At 38.0% G+C, this 14,349-nt stretch overlaps 1 protein-coding gene across 1 annotated transcript in view; it reads right to left on the bottom strand.

The window, feature by feature from the left end:
• SVEP1 (sushi, von Willebrand factor type A, EGF and pentraxin domain containing 1) overlaps nucleotides 1–14,349 on the bottom strand; it is a 195,044-nt gene that overhangs the window by 77,590 nt on the left and 103,105 nt on the right. The window contains exons 20-25 of the mRNA XM_029919633.1: nucleotides 9,059–9,220; nucleotides 8,571–8,662; nucleotides 6,718–6,814; nucleotides 4,974–5,087; nucleotides 3,837–3,950; nucleotides 2,861–3,062 (exon numbers count right to left, since the gene is read on the bottom strand). Of these exons, the coding sequence (XP_029775493.1) occupies nucleotides 2,861–3,062; nucleotides 3,837–3,950; nucleotides 4,974–5,087; nucleotides 6,718–6,814; nucleotides 8,571–8,662; nucleotides 9,059–9,220 (781 nt within the window). The remainder of the gene's footprint in view (nucleotides 1–2,860; nucleotides 3,063–3,836; nucleotides 3,951–4,973; nucleotides 5,088–6,717; nucleotides 6,815–8,570; nucleotides 8,663–9,058; nucleotides 9,221–14,349) is intronic.

Raw genomic sequence — 14,349 nt, 5'->3', positions numbered from 1 at the left:
GACAAGTAAACTGGCTCAGAGAGGTTGATCTGCCCAAGTGCCCTTGTTACTAAACAATGGAGCATAATTTTAATTAATTAATTAAAAAAATTTTTTTACTGGTTACTTATTTATTTTAAGAGAGAGAGAGAGACAGAGTGCGAGTGGGGGAGAGCCAGAGAGGGAGACACAGAATCCAAAGCAGGCTGTAGGCTCTGAACTGTCAGCAAAGAGCCTTATGTGGGGCTGGAACCCACAGACTGTGAGATCATGACCTGAGCCAAAGGTGGATGCTTAACCGACTGAGCTGCCCAGGAGCGCCTGGAGTCTGATTTAAAACCCAGTCTAGTGCCTTGTTCTCAATCAGCAGATATGCAGCACTATTGTCAAAGCAGCCCGTTTCAGTAAATATGAGGATCTGAGAAGCAGTTTCAACAATAATATATATTATTTATAAAATATAGAATACATTCTTTTAAATGAAATAATCAGTGGGTATCTAAGATAAGGAGAGCATTCAGTAGTGTCAGTCTCTGTGGTATGCAACAAATCATTTCAACCTGTCAGAATGTAAAATATATTCGATAATGACAAACGCTGATACAGGTGTCATGAAATGGGAAATCTCATATGGTGAGTAGAGACACAGTTTGCACTGTCAAGGGAAGTTGAGAGTTGGCCTCCCCACAGCCTGTATATCCATTTCTACTTACGTGCTCCAGGAAGTTATTGCACAAGGGCACAAGGACACATGTCCTCAATGTTAGTACTAGCATTATTTTAAATGTTTATGAAGAGGAGAACGGGGAAATAAACCACGGCATAATCATTCACTGGAATACTAATCAGCAGTTAAAATAAATAAACTAGAGCCAAATGTATCAACCTTGACAACACGTAATGAGTGAAAACAAAATCTAAATTGCAAAAGGCTATATATAGTATAATATCAATTTTGTAATATGTAAAACTATATTATACCTATTGAGGAAAAAGAGAAGAGAGTGTGTGTGTGTGTGTGTGTGTGTGTGTGTGTGTGTGTGTGTGTGTTTATGTGTATGTGTATTGAAGGGACTTCAAAACTATCTTTAGAAGATATTTCTTTAAAACAAAAGATGTGGGGGTGCCTGGATGGCTCGGTCAGTTAAGTATCCAACTGTTGATTTCGGCTTAGGTCATGATCTCATGGTTTGTGAGATTGAGCCCTGTGTCAGGCTCTGTGCTGACTGTGTGGAGCCTGTTTGGAACTCTCCCTCTCCCTCTTTCTGTCTCTCTCCCTCACTCATGCATGCTTTCTCTCTCTAAATAAATACATAAACAATAAAAAAAAAAGCCAAAAGAGGTGAATCAAATATGATAAAAAGCCAAGGCTTGATAATTACTGTGATGAGTGTGTGACTTTTATTGTTCTTGGTAACCTTCAGTATGTCTGAAATATTTAATTAAAAAGGATCATTCCAATACATGATAGTTAACATTGTTCATAGCATGTTTCCACAGGGACCTCTATGAATAAATGTTGTTTGAGAATTTAAGAGAAAATGTCAGCTGGAATTGTGGTGGGGGGGATCTTTAGAGTTCTCTCCATTTGGCGATAAATCTATTTTGGCCAGAATGTCACTCATCTTTATGGGTCCATGTCTGACATCATTAAGGCAGTCCAATAACTTTGTCTGTGAAACGGGTTCACTTTGGTGACAACTAACATTTTCTTGGAATCAGAAGACTTTATCTTCACCTTTCCTTTAGTTAGGATTTAGGCAGATTTGGTAACCAGCAACTGTTTTTGACCCTGGGGAGATTTAGGACTCCTATGTTTATATGGAACTTTCTCATTTCCTATGGGTCAGCACTGTATGGCCGAAGATGTAAACAGCCTACGAAAAGATGAAGCTACACTGATAAGGCTTCATTTCCACATCAAGAGTGAAGGTCTCACTGGCAGAATTGGCTTCCTATTTCTCCTGGATATGGCCAGGCTACTTTGTTGGGGGATGGTGGCAAAGGGCACTGAACCCAAAGAGGACTGGGAAATGTTGGAATTGGGGTAGATTGCTTTTCTTTCTTTCCTTCTTTCTTTCTTTTTTAATAAACTCACAGAGACAGTGGCATGTTGAGGACAATAAAGTTTCCTAAGATTCCGTAAGCAAGACGAGTTCTGTTTTTTGTACTTGTACTACAAAAGCCACACCCCCTACGTGGATAACGGGATGAAATAGGGCAGACTTGATGGCAATGAAGGAGGGTGTTGGTTTTCAAACACTACTCCACCGGCACCCAGAACACTGCCTCAGGGAGACAAAGTGTTTCTCCTCTACAAGTACTACCGTTTTCAACCACAAAGATTTGGTTTTCATTTTTTTTAAACTTGTTTACATTCATATTAGATTTCTTATGAACCAAGGATTACTAAACTAAAAAAAAAATGTTTGAAAACCACAGACAGAGACTGTCGATTGGCCCCGTGACAGCATGATTGCACAATTCCGTCTGACTTTATAGCTGGTGTAAAAGCTCCAGCTAAAATATACAATGTTTAAAAATGAGGTTTGCCTAAAGCTTTGGGTATTTGCTTCCATGTTACTGTGTTTCATCTTTCATGACCACACAAGTGTAGGACAGTGGTTTCCAAATCTGGCTGTGCCTCAGAATCACCAAGGGACTTCAAACATACAGGTTGCCTATTATAAAATTAGAGACTCTACCCCAGACTTAGTGAATCAGACTTCAGGTGCGGGGGAGAGCCTACTGCAGTCCACTCTTGGGCTGGAATTAGGGAATGGCTGACCCGGGACTCAAAGTAATGCTCTATAAAAGCTGCAGAGTGACTGAATGGTTACGAAAAGGAAAACAGTGCAAAGAACCAGACTTTGGGCTTTACCTGAAGCTATTGGCACCATCCTTACAGGTAGCTCCATTTTTGCACGGTTGACTGAGACACTCATCCGTGTTTTTCTCACATCGGCTACCCACAAATCCTGGAGGGCATTTGCACAAGAATCCCCCAACCTGATCTTCACAGACTGCATTGTTTAAGCATGGCCTGGGCTGGCATTCATTGACTTCTGTTTCACAGTGCAGGCCTGGGGATGGAGGAGGACGAGGAAAGAGCCCAAATGTTAATCTCCTCGAAACTATGATCAAAGTGATGACTTCCTGGACGATGTTGCTCTTGAAGCGCTGGAAGGGAAGCTGCAGAAGTACTGACCTGCCACACTGCTTGGAGATCTGCTCCTGAAAGCTTTGGCTTTTTGTAAGTCACTATAGGATTCTTTTGTTTGTTTGTTTGTTTGTTTGTTTTTTTGGTAATCTTTTTGTATCTTAGGACTTCCTGAAACTAACATTAGTGATGGACATCTAATTGAGATAATGTTAAAAGATAAAACTAGCAATTTTAGTTCAAAATTTTCCTCTGTTTCTTTGACCTTGCTCTTTTCCTTCACTGGTCATTTTTCTGGATTTTTCTCTTTATAAATTATATACACTATATCATTTTATTTAGCATCAATTTGCAATACGATCTTACACGATTTATTTCCAGTTCCTTCTTGAATGTTTATCTTAGTATATAAACTCTGGTCTTCCCTTTCTTTCTGTCTCTGTGTCTCCCTTTAAACACACACACATGCACGAGCATGCTTTTTCTAAACAGTTTGAGAGTAAAGTGCACCTTTCATACCTTTTTTACCCTGAAATATTTCAGTGTGATTTTCCTCAATGGACTTTCTCTTAGATAATAACAGCACAGTTTCAAAATCAGAAAATTAATGTTAACATATAAGAATGTTAAAAAATGTAGTAACTTGTGGTGCTCTGCAGGATGTTGAGGCAATGCAGGAAGAATGCAGACATCTTACCTGTGTACCCTTTCACACAGGTGCACTGATAGCCACCCAAGCCGTCAATGCAGGTTCCTTTATTTAGACAAGGATCAGAGTTACACTCATTTATATCTTCTTCACACAGCTGACCTGCAGAGAATAACAGAATATTTTTACCTATAAAAAACCTGGAAGGAATTTAAGACTAATAGTTTTCAAGCAAGCTAGTCAGATGTAAGAGCAGAACAATCAGAAATTGTGGCTAATACAGTTGTGAAAAATTGTTTCCCTTGGCTAAATACATTGCAATAAAATATTTTGTTCCATTCTACTTATTGTAAAATATTTCTAGCAAGAAATCTGCCATTTCAACATAGGATGGAAAATGATAACTGTGAATATCTAGCTTATTTATTTTTAGTTAAGATAAGTGTGATTTGCTTTAAAAGTTTTGTATTATTTGTTAGTTGTTCACCTCTTTGTTGAGTTTATTCCTCAAGTTCTTAAATATGATTTGCTTATCTAGTTGCAGGTCTGTACCCTTAAATAACATATATAATAACCACACACCCAGCCCCTGGCAACTACCATTTGACACTCCATTTCTGGGAGTTTGGCTTTTTTAGATTCCACGTATAAGTGAGATCATACAGTATGTCTTTCTCAGTCCAACTTATGTCATTTAGCACATGCCCTCCATTTTTATCCATGTTGTTGCAAATGGCAGGATTTTCTTCTTTTCATGGCTGAGTAACATCCCATTACCTAGAAATCGATCTCATTTTTCTTGTCCATTCATCCCTTGAGATACATTTAAGCTTGCTTCCATATCTTGGCTATTGTGAACAACGCTACAATGAGCAACTCTTCCGAAGAGTGACTTAATTTCCTTTGGATAGATACCCAGGAGTGGAACTGCTGAATCATACAGTAGTTCTATTTTTAAATTTTTGAGGAACCTCCATACTCTTTTCCACTAGTGGCTGCACCAGTTTACATTCCCACCAAGAAGGGCTCCCTCTTCTCCATGTCCTTGCCAACACCATTACCACCTGTCTTTTGAGAACAGCCATTTGAACAGGTGTCAGCTGCTATTTGTGGTTTTGATTTCCAGCAGTGAAATTTCAATGATCCCAAAGTTTATGCTGTAAAGACAACAAACTTTCCTCTTACCTGTGTAACCAGATGGGCAGTCACAAATGAACTGCCCAACTAGGTCTTTACAAATTCCATTGTTGAGGCATGGCAGTGAGCTGCATTCATCAATGTCTGTTTCACACTTTAAGCCTAAAATGGAAACCAAACACTGAAGGACAATAAATGAGGAGGATTAACAGAAACAGAACCATGATCATTTCAAGATAATTCTCTCAATAATCTGGATGTATATAGGGAGTGGTGGTGATGAAGAAAAGGGCAATATTCCTTAAGTGCTACCATCTGGTTAAGTACTTGATGAAAGTACTGCCTCTTTCTAAAAAGATTTAAGATAGCCTTATAAAAATACATAAAGGCAGAAAATCCCAACTTTGAAATTGGTGGTGGGAAGGGTGAGGGGGAAGACCTGGGAGCATAAAATGGAGCCAGAAATTAGCTTAACTCCGAAGTGAAAAGTATGGAGTCATATATACTTTCTATCAAGGCCACTTGGCTGAGGAGAGGGGGTGGGGCAAGTTTTGCCAGATCTCAGCTCCTACGCCACGTGTCCCCAGAGTGAAGACACATCTTCCATAGGGTGCCTACAAGCTTTTGGTGGGCTAGCTCTGCCAGAAACCTATGTTCTTCCTCTACACCAGTGGGTCTCAAAATGGCCCTTGGACTAGCAGCATAAGCAATTACCTGGGAATGCGATAGAAATGCAAATGGTCAAAACTTCCCTAGACCTACTGAATCAGAAATTCTGGGTTAGGATCCAGCACTCTGTGTTTTAAGAAGCCCTCCAAATGATTCGGATGCACATTAAAACTTGAGAACCACTGTTCTATATTACGCCCCTGCTCAACCACAACTTGCTTATAAAATTCTAGGACAAGATCCAGTATTTCTTAAGGAATGTTGGGACAAAATTTTTGTAAAAATTGAAACACACACACACACACACACACACACACACACACGTTGAAATAAGCAGAATGCCCATATTCTTAATGGCCCTGGGCTACACTGTTTTCCAACTTTCCTTTTGTTCATGTTGTGGTGAATTCTTTTATTTCAATACCTTTCTTCTCATTGAAAAGATTTTATGTTGGTTGCCCCAAAGTGGGGGAAAATGCAAAAACTACATGTTTAGGAGAAAATAGCAAATTATTTTACATAAATTACAATTTTAAGATATAGTTCATTTTCCTTTCAAAAACTATATTTCTGGACTGAACTAGAATGTGGCTCAAACTGCAAGAAAACATAATTCTTACATAATTTCTGCATAATCAATTTCAAAGCCATATTGTTTCCACAGGCACAGCTTCCAGAAAGATATAAAGAAAGCAACAAATCATAGCTATTCACAAAAACTTCCACTAGTGTGAAGCCCTGAAAGAAACTGGAGTTTGTTTAAAAATGTTTATGCTGGACAAACTGCTCTATGTTGAGTGTCAGACATTTAATTTGGGTTAGAATGGAGCCTTGGCCATGGCCTCTGAAACTGTCCTCCTATTTAAATTGTGAGTTATGATGTAACTTTTTCATAGAGAAGATGATCCTTTTATTCTTCCTCCAAAATGTGCAAAGAAGACCATAATTTGTAAGACACACACTTTTTTTCACCTTGGCTTATCAAGCGCAATCAAATTTTTGTGCATCGATACAGTCTACTTAATGTATCTCAGAGTTTATTTTTACTGCCCCAAAGTTTGATATGCAAGTCACAATGATTTCACCTGAAACATAGATTAAAATTTGTACTCCTCTATGTTACCTGTATATCCAGACGGACAGAGACAAACATAACCTCTCCCCAGCTGTTGGCAGGTTCCACTATTGTGGCAAGGGTTTAAGAAACATTCATGGAAAACCTACCGGGTGGCAAAAAAGAAATCTATCAGAGACAAAACACTCCAATCATTTCAAAGCAATCCTGACTAGGGAGTTTGGTGTTTGCAGCATTAGACAGGTACTTCCTGTTTCCGGGTGAGTTCACACACCGCTAGCTGGACCGCTGCCTGCATCCTGTTGGTGCCTGCCACACTGGGCATATGTGATGTATATTATTCTTAAGTTATGTTCTAGTAAGTGCTTCCAAATGCTGCCTGCAGGTTGGAAACCATTTGAGGTGTTTTAAAAGTATAAAGGATAGGGCTCCAACCCAGACCAGCTAAATCAGAATGTCTGGGGGCTGGCGATCTGTGCATCATAATTTTTTAAATTTGGCCGGAGGATTCCAATATGTCTCCAGGGTTGACAGTCAATGCTCTGGTCATTCTTACAAATTTCTGTGTCTTCTGGGCTCAGTTTCAAATGTGACTTATGAAGCACTTACAAGTTTGGATGAGACTGTAGAAAGTTGAAATAAGAAATATGACCTTATTTTCCTCCTTAAAAATACTTACAGCCAAAAAGAATTTATCATGACAATGGGCAAGATCTATTCAGAGTAATGGCCAAATCTACCAAAGTAATTGGTCATAACTAGTATTTTTTTTAAAAAAGGAAAACAATCTAGGTATGTTCATGAGCTCTATCTCTTAATTTTTAAAAAACTCATACCTTATTCCAATAAATGATCTCTTATTTTTCCTCTGACAAAAAGTTTAAATAATTTTCATGAAAGTTGAGCAAGTTTTTCAGAAAAGGCCTTTGGCTAAACAAATGCTCCCTACTCAAATGATGGGTTATACTTGTGGTAAGTGTTCATTATTAGTGAAGTTAGAGGCTCCCCACATCTACACATTCTCTATGCCAGGTGCTACTGGGGAAAATTCCCAAATTTTGGTGCTCAGAACCTCCGTTGCTGCATTTTTTCCCCCCACGCATGCAAAAGCAAAGGGCTTTATTACGGGCTTAGGCTCACCAGGGCCTAAACTCGGTCTCACAGACTTCACTAGCACAGTGGATCCCTGCTGAGAGCCCCAAACAAAGGTGGGTAGGGCTTTTTATGGGGTTTGGGAAGGGGGAGTTACAGGAAATTGTGACACAGGTACAGGGACCCAATCACAACATTTAGAGTATTAACCAGTTACAGAGTGCACCCAGGACCCTCATGTAGGGTGTAACTAGCCTTCTATCTCTAGGCCTGCCCTTAGAAATGTTAAGGGTGTTAGCTGGCCTTTCCTGATTGGGTGTTACAAGGGTGGTCCCACTGCCTTGGGCACTGTGTGCCCTTTTATTGTCTAATGATTTTGAGAAACTGACACTTAGGCCTCCAAGGTCAGAGGGAAACTTGAAGCCTGTCATGGAGTCAGTTTGGTTCAGACCTGCATCCTTACATTCCTCCCTCTGTCTTGTAACTGACCCAGTCCTGGGTCAGCTGAGTTACCATTGTTCCCCTAATGCCTGGCATAGCCCTCCTTGGTGTAAGGGGAATTTCTTACCCTGCAAAGGGCATAGGGTAGGAGAGTTTACCCAATTTCCGCCAGTCTCCATGATGCTGCATTTTTGTCAAGTTCTTATTAGAAGTCACAAGTAAATACTATTATTCATTGATAATATTCATGAGACTTGACTACTTAAGGTTTCAAATCTGGCAGTTTCTCTGTGTGGGGCATGTATAATGACAACGTGTTTTCCAAACATTCCACTGGAGAAGATTCTAGAAGTATAAAAGGGACTTGCCTGACTGCTGACTTCATAGTTCTTTTTGATATGTCCAGGAGATGTAAGGGGCACTACACTTTCTTCTGCTGCTGAGAAAGTTGAACTAAAACCTAGTAAGATTATAAGAAAACATTAGATTTTCTAATTAGTGTGAGGTAGATATCGCCAGTAAGTAGACTCTACCTAAATATGATAGTCAATATTCTGGTTCTCAGAGTGGGTAAAGTCACATGTATTTTCTTTTTTACTAAGAGAGAGACCATATAGATGGATGGGATACATCATTAAATCTCAGACGCTTAGAGAAATGTGGAAATTATTAAGTTCTATGTTCCCAAAATAAGAATCTTTGAGTCACTGTCATCAAAAGGCCCTCCAAAAGACAATCTAACAAGTCCCGACACCCAAATGCACTGAAAATAGTAATATTCAGAATTGCAGCTACCACGAGACAAACACAAGTCTCCAATATGTGCGATTACGTGAGAAATGGTGTGTCTTCTTACTGGAGCAGTCTGTGATGGATCCGGCGCCAGACGATGCTGTGGTTCCATAAAAGGGACAAGATAAGCAGAAGGACTTCCCTGGATTGGGTTGGTAGTAGTCTCGAGGACACGGGTAACAGGGTGTTAACCCAGAACGAGAGAACTCCCCCACTGGACAAGGTACTGCACAGGTAAAAACAAAGCATTTGTGAGTCGGAAGCAACATACTCTTTTTTTTTTTATACAGTTTATTGTCAAGTTGGTTTTCATAAAACACCCAGTGCTCTTCCCCACAAGTGCCCTCCTCCATGCCCATCACCACTTTTCCCTTTCCCCCTCCCCCATCAACCCTCAGTTTGTTTTCAGTATTCAAGAGTCTCTCATGACTTGCCATACTCTATTTTTAAAAGAAGTACATCAACCTTCAGTTGGAAGAAAGCTACTGAATTGTGAAAATATTCTCTTGTACACATTTACTACTTGTACTTTCTTATCACCCACATAAACATTCTGTTGTTCTCCCCTCTCTTAACAACACACATTAACTCAATAAAAATTTGAATGGGCTTTGTAATATTGTATTCTGATTTTTCTACTTTATATTATATCCTAAGCATTTCCCAGGTGATTCTCCAACTTGTTAAATAGCATGGGTTTTTTTTCCTTTTAAAAAAGGATTCGATTACACGCCATTGACAGACCATAATTGATCTAACATTTCCTCTATTAGACATTTAGATTGCTTCTCCTTGTTAGCTATTATAAATATAGCTGACGTGAAATTTTCTACATAAACCTATGTATACAGCTCTGATTATTTCCTTGGGATAATAGTTGAATTTGAACAGCTGATTTGAGTAGTTGAATCTATAGATCTAAAGATAACGGAAAATTTAAAGCCATTAATATAGAATGTCAAATTCTCAAAAAAAAAAATAAAATAAAATAAAAAAGGTTTTAACTTATAGCTCCATCAGTAATGTATGGAATTGCTCTTACTACATACTCATCATTACTGATAATGATCATTTAGGTATTTTTTTCAATTTGAAAGTGAAAATGGACTTGCACTGTTATTTTAATTTACATTTGATGATAAATTAAACTTCTTTTTGCATGTTTATTTGAAATTTTTTTTCTCCTGTGTTATCCATTATATTTTTGGTATTTAGGGGAAGGGGCCTTTTTTTTTTTTGCCATTAAACCTTTTAATGTCATTTTGTGTTAGACATGCTTTTTATAAACAATATCCAGTTGAATTTTGTCATTTAACCAAATCTGAAATTTTCTTGCTAATAGGTGGAATATTAACGAAACAAGAAACAGCTTCAAATATGACATTAACCTAAATTCTCTTCAATAAATTTTGATTGCATTTGGCAGAGGGACAATGGGGCAGATTACCCATGACTAAATCTTTGGGTTGGGATTTTAGATTGTGACCCAAAGATGAATCATCTGGAGCGTGGTCTTATGTGAACTGATGGGTGTCAGGTGCGTGAACCCTGAAACATTATAAACTGAGGTAACCACTAAAATTAACACTTTCTGCATAAATTTAAATAGAGAAGAACACAAGGAAGTAGCTTTGGGGAATTTCAGCATATTTTCCATTTAGGTTTTGGATTTTTGTTAATAAAAATCAGTAAGGCAGACATAATTAGCAATATGACTGAAAAATTTAGAAGTGCACTTGAGGCTCAACGGAGCCAGATATTCTGAGTAATGGCATCTCTTTTTTATTGGTATGACAATAAACATTAATAAACAATAAAGCATTTGTGATCATCTCCAGATGTTAGGTCAAAGCTTTTGATCAGAAACAGCCAATCGCAACTGCAAACGTGCTCCTTTATATCCCCACTGACAAAAAGTCAGGACTCAAATCAAGAGGTGGCAGAAGGGGTCATAGCTATGAATGCTTAATTAGAAAGAAATATTCTCACTGCATTTGTTATACTCAAACGTTAAACTGTAAGTATCTTAGTGAAGATACTTGTTATAACAAAAGCATTTGTATATTAAAACTTCAAACTATAACTATCATTGTTCACCAAGAATAAATTAATCTATTCTTTGTTGCTAGATCTCAGAGTTCTAGATAGGGCTTTCCACAAACATAAAGTTGTTGAGTTTAAAATGGGTTTTCTGAATGTGAAGTATCCAAAAAAATGATTATCTATTTGGAAAAGGTACCTCCAAAGAGCTAACTGAACTAGTTAATTGGAGGCATAGATCTGCCATCATTAAAGGTATAAAACTTCTCCTTCAGAGGATATAAATGATTGTGTATGATAAGGTAAAAATACAAATTCTTTCAGTAAAACCAAGATGCTATGATGAATTAAACTGTTTTGCACATACGATTTTTCAGCACCTTACCCTCAAAAAAAGACTACACCCCTAGAAACTGACAGAATGCCAAAAATTATACTAATATGTAATAATAATAAAATCTTAAGACTAAAAAATCAGCAAGCCAATTGGCTTTTCTAAACAGTGATGTCTATATTTTGCTTTTTAAAAAATTTATTTATTTATTTGAGAGAGAGAGAGACAGAGAGACAGACAGCGCCAAGCGGGGGAGGGGCAGAGACAGGAGAGATGGATTCTCAAGCAGGCTCTGCATTGCCAGTGTAAAGCCTGATGTGAGGCTCGAACTCACAAAGCTGTGAGATCATGATCTGAGCTGAAACCAAGAATCAGATGCTTAACCAAAAGAGCCACCCAGCCCCTGTACTTTGCTTTTTGGCACAGAAACTGTAAAGTTTCTTGTGAAAATTAATTGAAATTATATTCGAAGGGCAGACAGTTGTCATCAGAAATATACTTTCCACGAGTGTACAATCAGTACTTAATATATTATTGAAAGATACGGTAAATACACACATATATATATGCAGTAAATATACATATACACCTATAGCATATGTAACTGTAAACATAACATACATAACAGCATTATCTGTAGTATATAATACAGTATTAAATATACACACATGCACCTAGACACAGGCAGTTCCTGATGGTCTAATTTTGTAAGAAGAGAGGAGAAAAAGTTTCATTCTGAATCTTGGTCAAACAAACTATGGTTTTTGAGTCAAGAAAAATGGGACAAAATCCTTTTAACCTCTTCTACTGGAGAGAGAGAGAGAGAGAGATCTAAGTATGCCAAAAGTGATATTAAAATAGAATTAAAGATAGTGCACTGAAATGACCAGAAAAATATAATCCCACATGTCTGTCCCCTGATGCTGTTAAGGATAACAGAGACAGCCCTGGAGCCAAGTGAATTTTGCATTTTAAATGGCTTTCCAGGGGTGGCTCAGTCGGTTGAGCTTGAATGTCAGGCTCTTAGCTCAGGTCCTGATCTCACGGTTCATGGGATCAAGACCACGGCACGGTTCATGGGATCAAGACCACGGCAGTCTTGCAGCACAGAGCCTGCTTGGGATTCTCTCTTTCTCTCTCTCTCTCTTTGACCCTCCCACACGTGTGCGTGTGCATGTCACGCACACTCTCTCTCAAAATAAATAAACATTAAAAAATATAAAATAAAATAAATGGCTTTCCTAAAACAAAATCAGAGGTCAGAGACTCTTATCCTAAGCTTCCTTATAACTTCATCCTATGGGGACAGGGTAAGAAATATCCTGGTTCAGGAATAATCTTTTCTTTTCCTATAGGACTAGATGTAAACAATACCATCACCAAAAAAAATATCATTTGTGGGATTTATTCTTCTGATAAAAGTCATTTAAAAAAACTTTTTATGTTCATTTATTTTTGAGAGAGAGAGAGCAAGAGAGAACAAGTGGGGAAGGGTCAGAGAGAGAGGGAGACACAGAATCCAAAGCAGGCTCCAGGCTCTGAGCCATCAGCACAGAGCCCGATGCGGGGCTCGAACTCATAAACCGTGAGATCATGACTTGAGCCAAAATTGGACGCTTAACTGACTGAGCCACCCTGGTGCCCTGATAAAAGTCATTTTTACTAATTTTATTTAATTTTTAATTGTTTAATCTTTAATCTTTAAAGTTCATTTATTTAGTTTGTGTGTTAGAGAAAGAGCTTGAGTCAGGTTCCATGCTGCTGGTTCAGAGTCCAATATGGGGCTCAAACCCATGAACCATGAGATCATGACCTGAGCCAAAATCCAAGAATTGGATGCTTAACCAACTGAGTCACCCAGGTGCCCCTGAAAGTCATTTTTAAAAAACAAAAAATTTCAGACTCTTGAGTTTGTAGTCACAGACCCAAGGATATTTAATATTCTAAATAGTGATAAAAGATGAAAGCATGAAATATACATTACTTTAATACAGTAATATACTTAAAAATAATTTTAAATTCAACATGCTAAAGAATGCAAAAAGTAATACTTTAGTAAAAAAGTAGGTAAAGATATATATAAAAATGAATTACAGAAAGAAAAAGTAAGGAAGGAAGAAGCTTAAAACTAAGACAAATATATATGAGGCTATTTTAGAAATCATACATATGTAAGGTTAAAGTAAAATGATATTTATTTAACACCACAGGGGAGTGTTGAGTTCAGCTCTGCCTAACTCACTTATGACGAGCAGAATGTGGTTAAAACATGCTGGGAATATTAGGAGAAATATGGTAGTTACCAGAAGTTTAATTAGAGACTTTCTGGGAATTAATATCGCTCAATAGCTTGGTATTAGATCTCAAGGCTTATTTGGGGAGCTAAAGGGAAAAACCATCAAATATGAATTTGTTTCACTGTAAAGATCCTAGTTACTTTTGTGGTTGGAAGGAGTGAATTTTTTACTGTTGACTTTCTTCCAAAATTCATTTGTATATTGACCAAAAAAAATCTTTAGTAGATCTATTTCAACCATAATGTGAAGCCTGGTTTGCCTTTTAATACAAAAAGAATCCTCAAAGCTGGTATGATACAGGGGAATGGTTTGTGAGTTTCAGTTAAGTCCCAGTTAAATTCTCTTCCCTTCAGTGAAATATCAGCTTGATGACCACTGCTTGCCCAGTTCCTCGGATCTGACAGACCTCCATCTACTGTGATCCCACCAGACTGGGATGATTTAAACCGGTGCCGTGTATAAAAACCTGTGATCATAGCATGCTTCCCGGTTTCCTCTTGCAGCACTGCCTTATAAGGACCACACCTCCCAGGATGTAATGCTGGACACGCCCCTCTCCAGCACCAAAGGAAAATGTCCCACACAGTTGTCCAGGAATTTGTTTCTAGTTGGATACAGATGTATATTATTTAATAAGGGGGCAGTTTTTAAAAATTTTCAGATGGCCATAGACCTTAGGTTTTT

Source organism: Suricata suricatta, chromosome 13 (assembly GCF_006229205.1).
Source record: "Suricata suricatta isolate VVHF042 chromosome 13, meerkat_22Aug2017_6uvM2_HiC, whole genome shotgun sequence".
Classification (NCBI taxonomy): Eukaryota; Metazoa; Chordata; class Mammalia; order Carnivora; family Herpestidae; genus Suricata; species Suricata suricatta.
This window is presented reverse-complemented; position numbering and strand designations above follow the sequence as displayed.